General features: G+C 36.9%; 1 protein-coding gene across 7 annotated transcripts in view; it reads right to left on the minus strand.

The window, feature by feature from the left end:
- The window catches only part of LRBA (LPS responsive beige-like anchor protein), a 747,585-nt gene that overhangs the window by 568,630 nt on the left and 159,069 nt on the right, over positions 1-19,886 (minus strand). For all 7 annotated transcript variants that reach the window (XM_025267094.3, XM_044930515.2, XM_025267095.3 and 4 more), the window contains 6 exons: positions 7,722-8,780; positions 6,597-6,769; positions 5,592-5,745; positions 4,996-5,176; positions 1,936-2,063; positions 1,391-1,498 (listed from right to left, as the gene is read on the minus strand). In XM_025267094.3, coding sequence (XP_025122879.2) covers positions 1,391-1,498; positions 1,936-2,063; positions 4,996-5,176; positions 5,592-5,745; positions 6,597-6,769; positions 7,722-8,780 — 1,803 coding nt within the window. The remainder of the gene's footprint in view (positions 1-1,390; positions 1,499-1,935; positions 2,064-4,995; positions 5,177-5,591; positions 5,746-6,596; positions 6,770-7,721; positions 8,781-19,886) is intronic.

A 19,886-nucleotide genomic window follows, 5' to 3' on the forward strand; every position in this document is an offset into this window, starting at 1 on the left:
ACTTACTTCACTTATTGTAGATTTTTTAAATTCATTTTAGGAAATACAAAGTTATAGGGCAATAGACTCAACAACTACTCCAAGAGAATGGGGAGAGAAGGAAGCAGCAATATTTGGTTCCACAGTAGACCACAGGCAGTGGGTTTCGAAAAACACAAAGGTGATGCTTTGTTAATAAAAGGAATAATACAGTTACCAAAAAGCAAAAACCTGAGATCCAGAGAGGGAGCATAATTAAGTACATACAGATGTTAGTTAAGATGAAAAGTTGAAGTATGGTTAACATGACAATTTCAAGAATCAGATTCCTTAGGCCCTTAATCAACTTTTACCGATCACTATTTGTGGTTTTAAGCAGATAATTTAAGCTAATACTGCTATCTTTCTCATACAAGTATTCTGTGAATTAAATGAGATAATATATTATCAATCATCCAGTCCTATGCTTAATATGAAATAAGTGTTTAAGACTATTAGCTATAGCTAATAACAACTACTATTAACAAATTGCATACTTCATGAAGAATCAAGAGTACACTAAAACAACAGAGAAAGGAAAATTAAAACTGAAGTTATAAAGTTTATTTTTAAAAAACTTATGTGTAGTATAGAGCAGCCTAGTACTCAACACACAGTAACAGTTCAGTGAATATTAATGATAATACTCCAAATCCAAGTGAGTAGGATCACAAATGATTTTAATTTTCATGTTTATGCTTTTTTATACAACATCACAATTTCTACATGAAATTCTGTCATATTATGTATCAAAATTACCTAAAACAAACCTATCTTTCACCTTTAAAATACTTTAAAAATTCCATAAACAACATTTCGTCATGTACTTTTATTTTTTAATTTATTTATTTTTAAATATAAATATATTCATTTTAATTGGAGGCTAATTACTTTACAATATTGTAGTGGTTTTGCCATATATTGTCATGAACTTTTATATCCTATAAAACTTTCAAAGCACAGGTTCTGGTGTTTGACTGATGAGTTTGAATCCTATCATTTTCTAGCTCCATTAGCTTAACAAGTTACATGAACTCTCTGTGCTTCAAATTCCTCATTTATAAAACTGGAATTACAAAGTACACAACTCAAGAAGTTGTTGGAATTAACGATAATACATAAAGCACTTACTGTGTTTACTATCTAATAATGTGTTGTTGTTATCAGTAGCCACACTCTGATATATTAGCTCCATGTATATAAATAATACCTTCTAAGATTCTAAAATCATTGTCAAGACAACTGGTATCTAAGTCTTCTTATTTCTACTTGATGATTTTATATCACAAAAAGTGTTCACTCTCAATACTGTGGGCCTAGGAGGAAATATGTATCAGCTAAGAGAATATGTGAAAGAAATACTGTAACTTACTATGTCTCTGAAGACAACTGCCCGAAGTCGATTAATATCCATGTCTTGTAAGAGCCTGTCAAAATCTCTCACTGGAGATATACCACCAGTTACAAGGTCCACTGGACTCTATTTAAGACAAAACATATAAACATACATTGCACAGACATTTTAAAAAATAACACACTGTTCCATGGGCGACAACATCTTTTCCCAGCTTGTTTTCCTCCTCCTCGCTTCTGTTTTTGGGCGCCAGGACAGAGGTGGGGGGTACAGAAGGGAGCCAACAAGCACGTGAAACGCAAACTGCCATGTCTGGAGGGAAAAGTATCATGGACACAAGGAAAGTAAACGTTTGGAAAAGCAGACAAGATTAAGCATAAGCAAATCTTTACTGTATACTCAAACACAAATATTTGAAGGTTATGTCCACAGACTAAAATAACTATTTTAGGACTTCTGTCAGATTTATTTAACTTAATGTTGAAATGAACAAATAAATTTAAGATCTTAACTGTAAAATAAGAGAATGCTTTCTTATTTAATTAATTATTCCGCAGGCTTACCTTCGCAGCAGATTTCCCAGTGGGAATCAGGCTGTGTGCCATTTTCTGGCTTTTTCCTGCTTCGCCTTTACTTCTCAGCTGTGACTGCTGCTGACACTCTAAGCAATTCCTTACTGCCACTGCACATACTGCAATTTATTTTAAGAAAAAACTGTATTTAAGATTATGGGACCGACAAAACCCACCTAAATAAGTTGCATAAGATTTTATTTGAAACAGATCACCTTCAGCAAATTCCTAAAATATCCCTGGGCTTTATCACCCACTGTTTGTTTGCTGACTCTGGTAGCCACTCTATAGGGCCCACTGCTAAAAAAGAATCCGTTCAAGAACCTTAAGAAACACTAGACTGTTTCTTAGATCTCACATAAGTTACTTGAAATATTCTTTTATGGAGGAAAAGATAGGGAAGAAAAGATTTTAAAAGTGAAGGAAAACAAAGTAAATCACATTGTCATCAACTAGTCCTTCTATTATCTTCACTAAAGTACAATAGTTAAACTAGAAACCTGCATGTTTTTCTTAAAATTTTTAGGATTACAGCATGATAGTAATAGGGACTGATAGAGGGTATAGCATTAAAGGGAATATTTATTTATAAGGTCTATCTTTTACTGGCTTTCATTAAAACAGTTTAAAAGGTAGGGGACAAAAAGGAGATTGTGATTAATATACAATCCAAAATTACCTCTCTATACTTCTCACTTATCAGGCAGTTAACTCAAGTTACTCAGATATTAACTGTGAATTTTAAAGAATTAGGTAATACACAATTGTCTATGAATTGATTCATAGCATGTAATCATCTCCAATCCCAGCCAAATCAGTAGCCCTAAAAGTATTTGTCTCCACAAGAGTGGGAGAGCAAATTAGGAACAAAATAGCAAACTTAAGTACCAGCTGACTATCATACAGCTACTACACACGGAATTGAAAAAGGAGAATATTCAGAAAGGTGCCCAAAGACAGCCACAGAAGTTGGAAAAAGAGAAGGAACACAGTGAAGAGGGAGGGAGAGAGAATATGGAATACAACTCTGTGCAGTTTGGGGTCAGGCCCAGCAAAAAACTTTCCAACTACTTTTGTCAGAGGTTGTATAGCATCAACTTTGGGTCTGCATTACAAAGTTAAAAACCACATTTGAGTGCCTAGTGTCAATCAGTCTCAGCAGTACAGTTTATTCTTACTGTTGCCATCTGACCTTCTCACTTCCAACTTCACAAACACAGGAGTGAGGCGACCAGGGATCAAAACATCTGGACTGCTGTGACCAAGCTTACCAGGTTCTATTAAGTGGTCCTGAACAAGGAGAACATGTGGTGCTGGAGTACACTGAATTATTTCTTTATTTTCTTCTATAGTTATGAAAATAGAGGGAGACAGAGTATTCTCCTAGTTTCTGAATTTAATACTTCTTGAGTATAGAGAAGCACTGCTAGTATAGCCTTCTACTTTCAATTCTACAAGTGTACTCTTTTCAGGAAGTGGAGAGGTTTAAAAAATGGCATATACAAAGTAATGGGTTCTAAATATTTTAATTATATTACTGATAAAAGTTTAACAGTGTATCCTATAACAGAAAGAACAGCAATACTAGTAAAACTATATTCAAATTCCTACTCTGCCAATTTAGAGCTTCTGAATTTTCATTAAGTTAACTAACTTCTTTTATCTCAAATTTCCTCATGAATAAAAGAAAATACAAATGAATGAATGGGAGAAAATGACTGCTGACTCAATGTGAAAATCAGAAATGACACATAACAATAGTAAACGATAGCTTTTGTTTTGTCATGCTTACCATCTGACTCTTAACTAAGATTTTAAAACAACTCCCTAAAAATAGTATACCAAAGTCTTTAGAGTATCCTGAGTTTAAAAGTACTTTGATTGGTATTTTGAGTGAAAATAATCATTGTACAAAAAAAATCTAAGTACGTCTGAATATCTAAGTATAGATATTGTTGCTAAATCTGGGAAAATATTTTATTAACTAATTAGACTTTCCACTTTTGATATTATATTTTCATAGGTACCTTATTTCTAATCTGTCTTCACATGGCCATGGTTCCTAAAGATTATGCTTTCATTTCTTGGTCCCCTTTTCTCCACCTGCTGCTGCTGCTGCTAAGTCGCTTCAGTCGTGTCCGACTCTGTGCAACCCCACAGACAGCAGCCCACCAGGCTCCCCCGTCCCTGGGATTCTCCAGGCAAGAACACTGGAGTGGGTTGCCATTTCCTTCTCCAATGCAGGAAAGTGAAGAGTGAAAGTGAAATCGCTCAGTCGTGTCTGACTCTTAGCGACCCCATGGACTGCAGCCTACCAGGCTCCTGCGTCCATGGGATTTTCCAGGCAAGAGTACTAGAGTGGGATGCCATTGCCTTCTCCGTCTCCACCTACTTCTCTCCATTTAATAAGCAAATCATCAACAAAGTCTCAGTATTTACAACTAGATACAGGAAATACTCTGCATAGAGAAAAAGAATTTTTCTTCACCTAAGGAATTTCAGATATCACTTAAAAACTCAAGGAAGAACTGCCTCCAGGAGAAGAGCAGATTTTATCACAACTTATTTGGATTAATGGCTACACTTGAACGATGCTAGTTTAGAACCTTGCTACTGAAGTGTGTTTCTAAGAGAAGCAGCATCAACACTACCTGAGAATTACTAGGACAATTTTAGGCCTCATCCCAGACCTATATAAGCTAATCAGCATTTTAACAATATCGTCTGGTGATCCATGTGTACAAATCACATCAAAATTTGAGAAGCACTACTTCAAAGCAAAAGGCGACTGTGGGTTGCAGGGAGTAATGCTGACCAGAATCAACTTTGTAGAATTTTCAAAACATATCCTCCTCCTCGATTCACCCTTACAAGTACTACTATAGGCAATGCATACACAGTCCTTTACTCTTTGGAAATTAAAAAGTATCATAAGACAAATTGCCTAGCACATATTTTCCCACCAACAGGGGAAAAAAAATATTCAACTTAATATGTCTGTATTAATGAAAATTTAAGTAAATTTCTAAGTAATGAGGTTTAACAGCTCACCTAGTCGGAGACTCTGACGCAAAATTCCTCCAGATGACATATTTTTTTCAGCTTCAATTTCAGTGAAGCCAAGAGAACTTGCAAATATAAGTACATCCACAAGGCTAATTAATCTCTGCAAAAATGTCACAGAGGCTTCTATTGAAAGCCCTTGCGTAGGTTCAATATTCTCCAGCTCATGCTGTAAGGAATAAATTTGACATTTATATATATATTCTAATAAAAATCCAATTTTATGAGATACATTTCCCAAATTTTTAAATTTTATAAAAAGTTTGGCTTTTATAAATCTAGTTCAACAGAGGAATTTCCTTATCACTTCCTCTTAAAAAAAAAAAAAAAAAAAAAAAGCATATATACAGGTGAAACACTGTCAGTCATATTCCTCACTAACTAATTCATCCCTGATAATTAACCATTCTTTAGTGCCATCATTCCTGGGACAGAGTCTAAGGTCCTTTCAAGTAATTATAACAGATTCTGCTGTTTTTGAATTACAGAACCTATGATGTACAGTAACCACCACATTTAAGTTTTAATCAATATGAACATATAAATCATGTTCTCACACCAGTTCTACATAGTAAAGTCCTTACTGTAGCCGATGTAGCAGCTGAAAGCAATGGCAGTATACCCCCACAAGCCATGACCATATTGTCCATCACTTGAGAGATGAGATGAATTGTGTTGTGTACAAAGATGACATTATCACTGCTATTCACGAAGTCCATAACTGTCTTTGTTGAATGGCTGTCCAAAGATAAATGATGTTTACTCATAATGCTAAAGAAAGGAAATCACATTTGCCTACTTGAGGGAAGGGAGGATAAGAGGGTGCTTTTTTCGCCTCATCTTGAAAGCTGAGGAAATATAAAGATGCAGCAGGCATTTTGGGGGGTGTATACTTCCTCAGAATATGCAGACCATTCCTTATCAGTGGTTACTATCTGTGCTGTTTTTCAGTTCTGAACAATAAATACTATTGATCTTACACTTGATATAAAAGTTGAACTAAATTACCCTAAATTAGGAGCAAAATTTGAAGCAACAAAAACTAAGAGGTAAATGGGGCTACATGTGCTACTAAAAATGAATTTTCTAGTAACATTTTCTTAGATAATGCCATGAAATGTTTTTAAACAGGGTAAGAGTAGAATACAACTAACAATAAACAAATTAGGCATTTTTAAAAATCATATATCACACAGTGGAGGATAATCTAAAATACACAGACTTTTTATAGTAAAAATACATTGGAAAATTACATGTTTTACCTAAATCCCATTTTTTTACTTCTTCTAGAAATAAATGCATTTGGTAGACCTACATTCAGGCAAATTATATGATATAAAATATGTCACAGAAAATTGTCAGCAAATATTTTGAAAGAAAAATCTCTGATTTTCAAGTTTTTGTACTCTAAATACAATACCTCACTTTTATAAGAGAATAAACATTAATTCAATAAAACCCTACCATAGAACTAATTTAATCCTACTTTTGAACCAAATGACTATAGTTAACTACAGAATGTTAACTAAACAAATTTCTTTGAAAACAAAAATTTATATACATCTTCTATGATAAATAAATGGACAAACCTTCTCCACATCTGTATGTCTGTTTCTATTGAAAATAATAGGTCAGTGAGCAAACGCTGATGCATTTGAGACCATCTGAACTCAGGAATACGGAACATAGACCTGGAATCCCTCCTTTGTCCATTAACTGTGTCGGCTGTTCCTTGCCCGGGCTGCTCCTGTTGCCTTGACATCTGATAGAGAAAGTTAAAAAGAGTAATAAAGTAAGTTCAACTGCAAAAAAAGGCATTAACATCTAATACAGTCTATGCAATTCATCTAACCAATACTCACATTTCAAGACACTAAGGAACCAAATCAGAGAAAAATTATTAATGAATAATAACAATGCTACATTTAAAGCAAAGTTACAAAAAATGCTAAACTAGCACAATTCAGCAGTAACTGGCCTGGAACCATGTTAGTGTTATCACCAGTTAATACAGCATTTTATATATGAATCAAGAAGTTTTGGATTTTCAGTACTGACATAAAAGAAAGGCTGCATCTGGATTATAAATTAGCTAGAATTAAGAAAAAACAAAAATAAAGACAACAGAATGAAGACCACACCAATGAAAAAGGAAGAAGGAGAGCAGTAAGAGTTGAATCAAGTGGGAAATGACAAAATGGAACCTCAGTGGTTCATGGATCCCTCTGAGATACTGGTCAAGAAGAAAGCTATGCCTCTGAATCTCACAAAGGCTCCTGCTGCTCACAAACAGACCTCATGGAACAATTTTAAACTGCATATTTTGTACATAAAATTATACAAAGCAAGTGGTTCTGCAGGAAGGTAGCAGAAAATCTAATGTCCTAACTACGACTGGGGTCATCAAATAAAGGGTAAAAGGAAAGTATTTCCAATGTTTGCTTTATAAAAGCTAAAAATAGGCTAACAGTGAAACCTGAAAGTAGTAACTTTTAATGATACTGTAGTGAAACTAACAATAAAAGCTGCCATTTAACAAACTTACACTAAAAATCAAACCCTGCTAAAGAAATAAAATCTTCATATTCACCGCATTTATGTAATCACAAACAGCTTATCAGCCAACTTTAAAACAAAATAAAATGTAAGTATATACACTTGTTCTATTTCAACTCAATGCAAATATAGTTCAAGGAAATAATAAATATAATCACCTCAAGCGCAGGTTGAGGAGGCTGGGACACTTCCATGTTTGTACTGGCCTTCAATTCCAGTCTCTCAGTATCTGTGGCAACACTGGAAACATCCAACTTAGCAATCTTATGCTCAGAAGTAGTAGGAGACTCAAAGATATTCCCATGAGAATGACTATTTAGTTTGGTTTCTCCAGTGGAGTTAGTCTTCTCCCGTTCCTCCAGCGTATGAGCACTGTCCGGATGTACAGCTGCTTGGGAAGCAGTTGCATCTGCTGGGGTAGCTGAAGTCCCTGGTGCTGTCATTGGCAAGGTTCCAGAATCTTCAGGATCTTGAGTTTCAGTGTCAGTTTGTTTCTTACGTACAGCCTCTTCCTCTTGAAATATTACTTTATGGTCATTACTAAACACATCCACTCTCTCACTGGCTTCAGAAGCACCTGGAGACAAACTATTGTCTTGGGGCTCTGCGGGGAGACCGGCTTCCTCAATAGGACTACATTCTACCTTCAGTTCTACATAATCATCATCATCTTCTTCCTCTACTATAGACTTATCTAATAATTCTGGCACCTCTGAAGCATCTTCTTCTGAAGGAGAACTGATGGAAGCAGTTACTTCATTGACAGTCACTGTATCTTTGCCAGTTGTGAAAGAATCAGAGGAAATGGTTGCAGCTTCTGTTATGTCAGAAGATCTTTCTAAATTATCTGCATTAACTGTTTCATTTATCAATGTTTCTTCTAAAGGGACTTCATCCAGTAACTCCTCATTTTCTGGCCCACTTGTCCTCTCTTCATTAGATGTAGCAGGAATTTGCAGTTCAGTGTTGGATGCAGATTCTACTGAACTTGTCTGTCCAATACTTGACTTTTCATCACTATTTCTAGTGATATCAGAAGACACAGGAGAATCCTTTGTATCTGATTGTTGGGATCCTACTGAAACATTAACCTCCCTGCTAATGCCAGAGACTGCTTGAACTGGACTTGAAGAACAATGCCCTGTTTCTTCATCAACTTTTCCCTGGTGTTCCCTTAATATATTGGCAAGGTTTTCCTTGTGTATTTCAAAAGTGACCTAGATGAAAAATATACAAGGAGTCAAAATACACACAAAAAATAAATGAACAGAGCAAAAACATAAAATTTAAATGTTCAATTTTTCCAACACATGGTTTATATGATGCAAGAGACAATTTTCCTATAATATCAAATGATAAATAAAAGGTATCAACCACAAAAATCTAAATCATCAAAAAAATTATAGCTAATCAATGCTAACAGGTAGCATGGCATCAATCAATAACAAGAACACAGTTATTTAGATTATATTTTTAAGACATATGTATAGGAAAACAGTACATTATTCTACTAACCTGTATAACTTGTACCAGGATCTAAGTATGAACCATTGGAAAGTGCTTTGTGCATTATGTAATATATTGTTTAAGAAGCAATGAAAACACATTTTCTCATGATTTATTCTCAGCAGAGATCAAAAACATTAGTTATGTTCACTTCATATATGATGCAAATTATATACTTAAATATTATATATATTATATATTATAGCTGCTCTCTCTGCATTTATTTAGCTACGAAAACAACTTCATACTAAGGTAAAGAATATAAATTTTTAGCAATGAAATAAAAAGATCCAACCATTCCCCAAAGGTCAAACATAATTTTCGAAGCTGAACTGATCACAAATGGTCTGAAAGTTCCAGTTAATTCACCCATGCAATTCATCCATCCACTTGTAGAGCTGTATAAAAGAGATTACTATATACTCAACCCTGTGAACATACCCATATCATGCTTATTAGCATTTTGCCCAGCTAAATGGAAAAATTTCAAGGTTTAAGTATAAAAGAGAGCGCTGTGATTTTAATGTCAAAGGTTGATGATGTTATTTCATCACATACTATTACATTACAGTCTCCACTGGAGTCTCCCCCGGTGGCTCAGAGGGTAAAGCGTCTGCCCGCAACGCAGGAGACCTGGGTTCGATCCCTGGGTCAGGAAGATCCCCTGGAGAAGGAAACAGCAGCCCACTCCAGTACTCTTGCCTGGAACGTCCCGTGGACGGAGGAGCCTGGTGGGCTGCAGTCCATGCGGCCGCAGAGTCGGACAGGACCGCGCGCCTGCACCGTCACGGCCACCGCCACGCGACTGCCGCTGGCACGCGCCAGTGTGAGCATCACCCAAAGAAGTGCATATGATACATGCAGAAGGTACAGGCACAATTAGAGCTTATCAAGCCTAGAAGTGTCCGTGTAGCCTATATTATTATAAAAAGCACAGTACATTGAACCTTGTCGTCAACAAACCTTATTGAGCCCTAGTATGGGAGGATGATGGTAGATAAAAAAGAAGAAAAGATGATTTTTCATGCCCAAAGATTCACAGGCCTTTTTGAAGGCCTGTCAATGCAACTATGTATGCAGGAGGATATAATGCAAACAAAACTATAAATAATGCAATGTACGCAGTTTCTTCTATAGCTGTTAACTAGCCTTTACATGTGACATATACAGTACAGTCTTGCCATAATGTGGTATAGTGAAAGTGTTAGTTGTCAGCCATATCCGACTCTTTGCGACCCCCATGGACTGTAGCCCACCAGGTTCCTCTGTCCATGGGATTCTCCAGGAAGGAATACTGGAGTGGGTTACCATGCCCTCCTTCAGGGAATCTTCCCAACTGAGGGATCAAACCTGGGTCTCCCCATAATGTGGTATACCTAAAAATAAAATGTTTAGGAAATAAATATTTTCCTAATTTTGAATATGTGGGGAACTTTTTTGAGTATTTCAAAATGAAATGCTTATATTCAACACTAAAGAGTAAAATGGCGTAATAACATTAACAAAATATCAATTTCTTCAATGCCCAGAAGGCTGGTATCATCTTTGAACTAAGTTCTTTATTTTAATTGATGAATTCCTCATTTATTCATCCGAGAAAAATTTACTGAATTATCTACAGCACACCAGACAGTGTGTGGTGAACAATACAATGTTCATGGTGCCTATGTTTACTGGAATAGGTGAAAAATAAACACACGGACAAACAAGATAATGTCAAGTAATATTAAGAAAATTTTAAGAAAAAAGCGGGGGGGGGGTGCAGAATAACTGAAGAAGAAAATCTAGGTGGGAGGTATGCTTTACTAGGGAAACTGGGCACCGTCTCTGGAGATGTTTGAACAGAGAAAGTGAGAAATAAAATTACACGAATATCGAAAAAGTTTCAGGCTGAAGGAAGAACAAATGCAAAGGCCTTGGAGCCAAAGTAAGTTTGGTATGTTTCAGGAACAAGAAACCACCCGAGGACTGCAGACGATGAGGTAAGAGATGGAGCCAGTGCCTTATGGTTGCAGAGAATCATAAACTGTGCACCAGACTTTGAATTCTGCTACACATGCTATAATGTCTGTCATGACATATTAATACATAATCATGTGTAACACAACAGTATTATAGAATGAGTTCAGTTTTGAATAATCATGGGTTTGACTTTACTCAAATTGAGGATTTTTAAAATTTTTATTATAAAATGCATCAATAAATATTAATATATACAATCTACATGTACGGTTAAAGAGCAATTTTTTAGCCCCACATACCTATACCCATGGCAAGGAACAGAACATACCTCGCAATTCCACTATGAGCCCATCCTCAATTGTACTCTGAACCTCACCAATTGCCAACAAGAGGAAATCACTATCCTTGTATTTCTATTCATTGTTTCCTACTTTAATAGTTTTACTACCTATATAGTAAACATACCTAGAATGTTTAGCTTGAGATACTAAGTAGAGCATAAACCTGGCCAACTAAAAGAAAGACCAACATTCCCAGAGTTAACTAAAGGCTCCCGGAGAAGAAAACTACACAGGACCTGTGTACCGAGCAGGTTCCGGCTTCCCGAAGAGGATACAGAAGACCATTTATGTCTATAGGCAAGGGCATTAGGAAACACCGGGAAATACAAAGGATAAAAGATCTCTGAGGGCTAGTGGGGGCCAGGTAGTGGGTATTTAACATAAATAAGGTCCAACAAAAACTCTTATATTTGCCAATTCTCAGCTTACAATTCTACTCTCAGAGCAGAGCACAACAGATCCCATGTTTGAGGGGTGAAGTGAGAATCTTCAAGTGATGCAGGGAGCAGGACTAGAGAGAATAGGAACTATTCACCACACTGTCAAGACAAGCAGTCATGAGGACATGGGCCCATCTCCTGTGGGAAATTTGTCCTCAGGCTTTAAAAAGATCTTACAAAGGCACCTGGCATTTCAGTAATAACAGCTCCCCCTATAGCTGTATCTTAAGTCAAACTATTCCAGTTGAGATGGACTATCACAAGGCTACTACAACGCTGCCATCCTGGGACCTCCCTTCACTGGAATCCTGGAGATCCCTTCATCTCTCTCCTGTTTCTTATATCCCGTATCTTCTTTGTTCTAGTCTCCCCTTTGGGTGCAGCATATCCTCCACTGTCCGCTTGAAATTTTTAAGACTGAACAGTAAACTTCCTCTACTTTCACACTTGAAGGTCAGATAAAATCACAGGTTGGAAAACATCTACCTTCAGAATATGAAAGTTACGTCTTGATTGTCTTCTTCTTTCTGTGTTTATTGTTGGGAAGTCTGAGAGGTATTTCTGATTTGTGAACCTTCATATGACTTATTTTTACTTTGTTCTTTTTCGTGAAATTTTACAAAGTCTTCTCTTTGTTCCTAGTGCTTTGAAATTCCCACAATTCTGGGTACGGATCTATTTTGACCCATGGTGCTAAATACCCATTGGGCCCTTCCAACCTACTAATGAATATCCTTTGGTTCTGAGAATTTTTCTTGAATAACTTAGTTTATACCCCCATCCCCTCTCTCTCCCCTGTTCTCACTTCCCGGGATTTCTGTTTTTTGACAATGCACTGATCGGTCTCCTACTCTTCTTACCATTTCTCGATTTTCCATCTGCTTTGTCTTTTGGTTCTATTATCTGGAAAGTGCCTCATCTAACCATTGAACACGTTTTCCACTTCTCTTATGTGACTCTGCACTAGTCACTTCACTTTTCTGCTGCTCATATTTTTCCTAAGAAAGGTAAATACAAACTTCATATTTTAAATTTTCTCTGGTGTCAAAAGGGAAAGGAAATTTCCTCTCTCCCCTGTGGTTTTTCCTATAGAAAACTTTTAGTTGGAAATATTTTCTCTGGTACCTGGAGATGTATTTAAACCTATTTAAAAGATAATAAGCCTCTTGCTAGTTTTGTATCCCTAGGATGTCTCTCCTGAGGGCATTGGAGCCAATACTTTCAAACACATCAAGCATGATGGTGCCCTGTCTCTGTAAGAGTTTAAGCCTATGTGCTTGCCTCCAAGATGTAACCTCCAGTTTGTCAAAAATACACAAGAATTTATTTTTTTAATAAAAATAAGAACATGTATGTAATGGATTATATCTAGCCATATAAAAGAATGAAATTTATTTTTTCCTTTGTAATCTCCTTAGTGGATAGCCTATGATATACACACATCATATTCTAATGTAATGCTTTTTTTTTTAGTAATAATAATGTTACATTCTTTTCTACAGGGAAGCCTGGCATGCTGCAGTCCATGGGGTCACAAAGAGTCAGACATGACTTAGCAACTGAACAACAACAACAACAAATTCTTCTCTGCATTTTAAGGAGAGGATATTTTTGCATTGGCAAGAGGTTTTACTGTTAACTGCGTAAGAGTAACACATTATTAGCATGTACTCATTGAAAGATTAAATGAGTTTTTGTATGTAAAATGCTTAAAATGATACAATATACAAAATAAGCTATGTATGTGCTTAACATTATTACAACTATCATTAATTTTCAATAGGTGCTGTGGTGGTTCTTTGTCTATTATTAATATCAAACAGAACAGGATTCAGTTCTGGTTTCATGTCTTAGAATCGCCTCATTTGTCTGAGGATGTTAGCTGCTTTTCTTCCATCTTGTTTCTTCTTTTTATAGCATCTGTTTTCTTGGAACTGCCTTTTATCTGCTTTGTTTCTATCTCCTGAGTGAGATGGTTTCCTTAACTTTCTTGTATAACTTGGTTCTTTCCTCATAATTAACACAAGGCGGGGCTAAAGGCCAAGAGGTTAAAAAGCTTTTTAACTTTTTACATACAGGGGTAATCAACTTTTACCTCTACCACAGAATGATCTGGGCGGGGCCTAGGACAGGAAGGAACACAGAACAGCCCAAAGCCGCATCCTCGGGGTCCTGCCTGCAAGGTAATGGTCTGCTGCCTGTATTTTAGGAACCACGTGGGGAGCAGGGGATGGAAGTGTCACCTTTGCATTCAACACATAGTCTCTTAATCACCCTTCCTATCTGCTAATATAAAACAAGACCAGTGATCCTCTGTGTTACCCTCCCTAAAAGTCTCGCAGAATAGGTTGGGGTTGTTTTCCAATAGCATCAGATCAGATCAGTCACCAAGTTGTGTCCGACTCTTTGCGACCCCATGAATCGCAGCACACCAGGCCTCCCTGTCCAACACCAACTCCCGGAGTTCACTGAGACTCACGTCCATCGAGTCTAGAGTAGGGGAAAGTATCAAGATGTCAAAATCAAAGTTCTACTCAATCTTTTTAATGGTTTTTGCTTGCAGCACTGCTGCTGCTAAGTCGCTTCAGTCGTGTCCGACTCTGTGCGACCCCATAGACGGCAGCCCACCAGGCTCCACCGTCCCTGGCGTTCTCCAGGCAAGAACACTGGAGTGGGTTGCCATTTCCTTCTCCAATGCATGAAAGTAAAAAGTGAAAGCGAAGTCACTCAGTCGTGTCCGACAGCACATACAAGCCCTAATCTTTAGCTTCCAACAGTTGAGGGAGCCAGTTCTGAGAAATCTGAGACTTTTTTTTTTTTTTTTAATGAAAAAGAAGTTGATTTTTGGCTTTCCCCATATTAAGCTTATGACTTACTTACCCCAAACCTAAATTAATACAACTTACCCAGCTGATCCATAGACTCTAAACTTGATTGTTATTTACCCCACTCCTCTTCCCTCTATCCTGGATATTTCTGTATTTTTGCAAAATCCTTTCATGGCATGTTTATGTTGAGTTTCAACACAAAATGCATTAAATGTTAGTGTTTAACTTGCCAGCTTAACTCAACTAGCAAACTGAGACACTGTATAGTAAGGATAAATTTTCACCATACGTTAAGACCAATAGCTACACTCCTAAGGTGAGGAGGAACTGCTATCCCCTAGTTCAACTAATCCCCTAGTTCAACTGCTATAAAAGAAACTTAACAGTAAAAAACCGCCATCCATTTCAAAACAAGTATGTGCCTATACTAAAGAGCACTGTTTTGAAGAATAAATAAAACAGATTTGAGACCAAAAAGTTAGAACCTACATTACTTCCACTATAAAACTCATTCGGTGTGTTAAAACAGTATGGAAAAATTTCAAATTGTTATGATTATACTTGTTCAATATATTTTTACAAAGAAAGTTAGTCATCATCTTAAAATGGTATACAGCAGGAATTTAATGGACATTTCAAGAACTTAATATCTGATCTATGTGATCACATCTAAATACTACTACATATATATATATTTTTTTTTTTAATTTGGTAATAGAATATTAATGGACTTCCCAGGTGGCACAGTAGTAAAGAATCCGCCTGACAATGCAGAGGCACAAGAGATGGGTTTTCAATCCCTGGGTCAGGAATATACCCTGGAGTAGGAAATGGCAACCCGCTCCAGTACTCTTTTTTGGAGAATCCCATGGAAAGAGGAGCCTGGCGGGCTATAGGCCATGGGGTTGCAAAGAGTCAGACATGACTACGTGACTGAGCACACAGCAAATACAGCATAATAGGATAAAAACTTATTAGAAAAAAATATATGAATACGAGTCCTGAAAAAAATCATTCACTTTTATGTTAATGCTTTTATTAAGATTACTAACATCGTAGTAACAGGGAAACAAAACTTTCATAATACCTGCAGCCCACTGCAGTGCTCTATGCAGTGACGTTCCTTGCAAGTTTATAAACAACTTGAAGAATTCCTCTTGGATTCCCATGTCCCCTTCAGGGCCAATAGAAGATACATATTTTTGCTATCACAAACTCTCTCTTAAAGAGAGACTTTTCATGTTGCTCTGAAGAGTATTCACTTAAGTTACAACTTCCCATGACTGTCTTTCAATCACTTGCTAAGAGACTGTTCATTCTAAAGGTGAAACACAATACGTATGTCTCTGTAATGTAGTTCTTTCTCACATTCTAACTGTACTCATGCCAAGGAAAGAAACTTTGAACTGGCCATTTGAAAAGATAGGCTAAGAAATAACATTTAGTATTAAATTTTCAAGCACAAGGAGATGGTTCCTATAATACACATTGCAATTCAACACAAAGTACAGTTTCATAAAGGTATACTTAATGTGCCACAGGAATGTATTTCCTTTTGTGATAAACAGATTTGTAGTCAAATCTGTTCTAAAACAGTGCTTTATCTTCCCTAAGCAAAGCAACTTGTTTATTCTTTTTTTTTTTTTTGCAAATATGAATATTAGAAATGCATTTTAAATTTTTGAAGTTGATTTTTAAACCTTTTAATTTACTCCAGTAGTTGAAAACCTAAATGGCAACTGAGTAATTATCACTGTTGTTATCTTTTTTGATACTGTTTTCCTAAAAGTATTTGTGACTGATAATTCCTAATTAATTACCAGATATTGTTCTAAATTACTTCACTAAAAGACTAGTCATTAATCTCCACAATCATTTGATAGCTAATCTATAGCTGTTCGCCATGTTTGGAAATCACTACTGTAAGCTACTAGTTAAAGACACTCATGCTGCTGCTGCTAAGTCGCTTCACTCGTGTCCGACTCTCTGTGACCCCACACACGGCAGCCTACCAGGCTCCCCCGTCCCTGGGATCCAGGCAAAAACACTGGAGTGGGTTGCCATTTCCTTCTCCAATGCCTGAAAGTGAAATGTGAAAGTGAAGTCGCTCAGTCATGTCCGACTCTTCTTCTTTGAAATATACTCATGAGCTAATAGCTATAATGTTTCTTTAGCCATTACTTTCAACTTAATAGACACTCAAATTTACTAATTAGGAGATAAAAGATGAATGCAATATATTAAGAGATTAGCATTACTAACCTACATATTAAAAAATTTTACCTATAAAATGTAGGTTGTTTTAAACATTAACAATGTTTAGGAATTAGCTTTCTTTTTGTAAGCAAATTCATCCTTTTTATTGGATGTTCTTTTCCTTTGGAATAACAGCTGTATATTATATGCTAACTTCTTAAGTTACCAACCTTTCCACAGCTGATAAATAAGACACATTTTTCTTCAAAAATAGCTGAATCTTCCCATATGGGATATTAGGAAGCATAGCTCAAAATGATCATAACCACACAACAGGATATCTTTTATAGAGACTCTGATGCAACAGCTTACAACAATAATGGCATTAAGACATAATACTTATAAGCAAATTGTAAGTATTTATAAGCTTATAGCAAGAAGAGATAAGAAAGCCTTCTTCAGCGATCAATGCAAAGAAATAGAGGAAAACAACAGAATGGGAAAGACTAGAGATCTCTTCAAGAAAATCAGAGATACCAAAGGAACATTTCATGCAAAGATGGGCTCGATAAAGGACAGAAATGGTATGGACCTAACAGAAGCAGAAGATATTAAGAAGAGGTGGCAAGAATACACAGAAGAACTGTACAAAAAAGATCTTCACGACCCAGATAATCACGATGGTGTGATCACTGACCTAGAGCCAGACATCCTGGAATGTGAAGTCAAGAGGGCCTTAGAAAGCATCACTATGAACAAAGCTAGTGGAGGTGATGGAATTCCAGTTGAGCTATTCCAAATCCTGAAAGATGATGCTGTGAAAGTGCTGCATTCAATATGCCAGCAAATTTGGAAAACTCAGCAGTGGCCACAGGACTGGAAAAGGTCAGTTTTCATTCCAATCCCAAAGAAAGGCAATGCCAAAGAATGCTCAAACTACCGCATAATTGCACTCATCTCACACGCTAGTAAAGTAATGCTCAAAATTCTCCAAGCCAGGCTTCAGCAATATGTGAACCGTGAACTTCCTGATGTTCAAGCTGGTTTTAGAAAAGGCAGAGGAACCAGAGATCAAATTGCCAACATCCGCTGGATCATAGAAAAAGCAAGAGAGTTCCAGAAAAACATCTATTTCTGCTTTATTGACTATGCCAAAGCCTTTGACTGTGTGGATCACAATAAACTGTGGAAAATTCTGAAAGAGATAGGAATACCAGACCACCTGACCTGCCTCTTGAGAAATCTGTATGCAAGTCAGGAAGCAACAGTTAGAACTGGACATGGAACAACACACTGGTTCCAAATAGGAAAAGGAGTACATCAAGGCTGTATATTGTCACCCTGTTTATTTAACTTATATGCAGAGTACATCATGAGAAATGCTGGATGAAAGAAACACAAGCTGGAATCAAGATTGCTGGGAGAAATATCAATAACCTCAGATATGCATATGACACCACCCTTATGGCAGAAAGTGAACAGGAACTCAAAAGTCTCTTGATGAAAGTGAAAGTGGAGAGTGAAAAAGTTGGCTTAAAGCTCAACATTCAGAAAACGAAGATCATGGCATCCGGTCCCACCACTTCATGGGAAATAGATGGGGAAACAGTGGAAAAAGTGTCAGACTTTATTTTTCTGGGCTCCAAAATCACTGCAGATGGTGACTGCAGCCATGAAATTAAAAGACGCTTACTCCTTGGAAGGAAAGTTATGACCAACCTAGATAGCATATTCAAAAGCAGAGACATTACTTTGCCAACAAAGGTCCGTCTAGTCGAGGCTATGGTTTTTCTTGTGGTTATGTATGGATGTGAGAGTTGGACTGTGAAGAAGGCTGAGCACCGAAGAATTGATGCTTTTGAACTGTGGTGTTGGAAAAGACTCTTGAGAGTCCTTGGACTGCAAGGAGATCCAACCAGTCCATTCTGAAGGAGATCAGCCCTGGGATTTCCTTGGAAGGAATGATGCTAAAGCTGAAACTCCAGTACTTTGGCAGCCTCATGCGAAGAGTTGACTCATTGGAAAAGACTCTGATGCTGGGAGGGATTGGGGGCAGGAGGAGAAGGGGACGACAGAGGATGAGATGGCTGGATGGCATCACTGACTCGATGGATGTGAGTTTGGGTGAACTCCGGGAGTTGGTGTTGGACAGGGAGGCCTGGCGTGCTGCGATTCATGGGGTCGCAAAAAGTCGGACACGAATGAGTGACTGATCTAATCTGATAAGCTTATACATATTTACTGATCTATTTTATGCAAAATATCCTGGTTAAAAATCTAAATATTCTGGTCAAACCTAAGTGTTTAAATGCTACCCTAATAACAACCTGATTAGAGGGATTTCAAGTATAAAGCCTAACCCATTCTAAGAAAACGACCTAAAAGAACTAGGTACCAAAACATTATATGTTCAATAACAAAGAGAAACAATTCTGTGAGATAAACAAGTCACGTATGTAATAAGCACTATACACTCACCGTGTAATACACTCAAAACTTTTTTTAAGTAGGTAGTATATTTTAACGGAGTTCACAACACACTATCCCAAAATATGGAACACCGGCACACTATTTTTTAAGATGAAGGAATTTGAGAAACAGAGTGTGTAAGAAAGATTCTGCCCTCTTCATCCTCCCCGAAGCAGGTTATAAGGACTCTCAATCACTCCGTTGTCCCTGAAGCTTCTTATGTGAGAGGTAGGTAAAACCCAAAGGGAAAAGCGCACCCTCATCTCAACAACAGAGGGATGCCGAGAAGAATCCGAATGGACAGTCCCTGACTGTTTTCCCGCGGTGCACTGTCCTTATACACTTTGTCCTCCCATGTTTATCCAAGATTTTCCACCCTTCGTCAAATCTAATATAAAAACGCTCAGACTTCACTGTTTCTTTGGGTCTTCACTTCCTCATGAAAACACCCACTTGGTGTAAAATATATTAAATAAATTCATATGCTTTTCTCTTGATAATCTGTTAATTTTCAGGTCCAGTCAGGAATCTTTTTAAGAGAGTCAAGGAAGAATTTCTCCTCTACAATTCACATGATTCAA

The sequence above is a fragment of the Bubalus bubalis genome, chromosome 17, assembly GCF_019923935.1.
Source record: "Bubalus bubalis isolate 160015118507 breed Murrah chromosome 17, NDDB_SH_1, whole genome shotgun sequence".
NCBI lineage: Eukaryota > Metazoa > Chordata > Mammalia > Artiodactyla > Bovidae > Bubalus > Bubalus bubalis.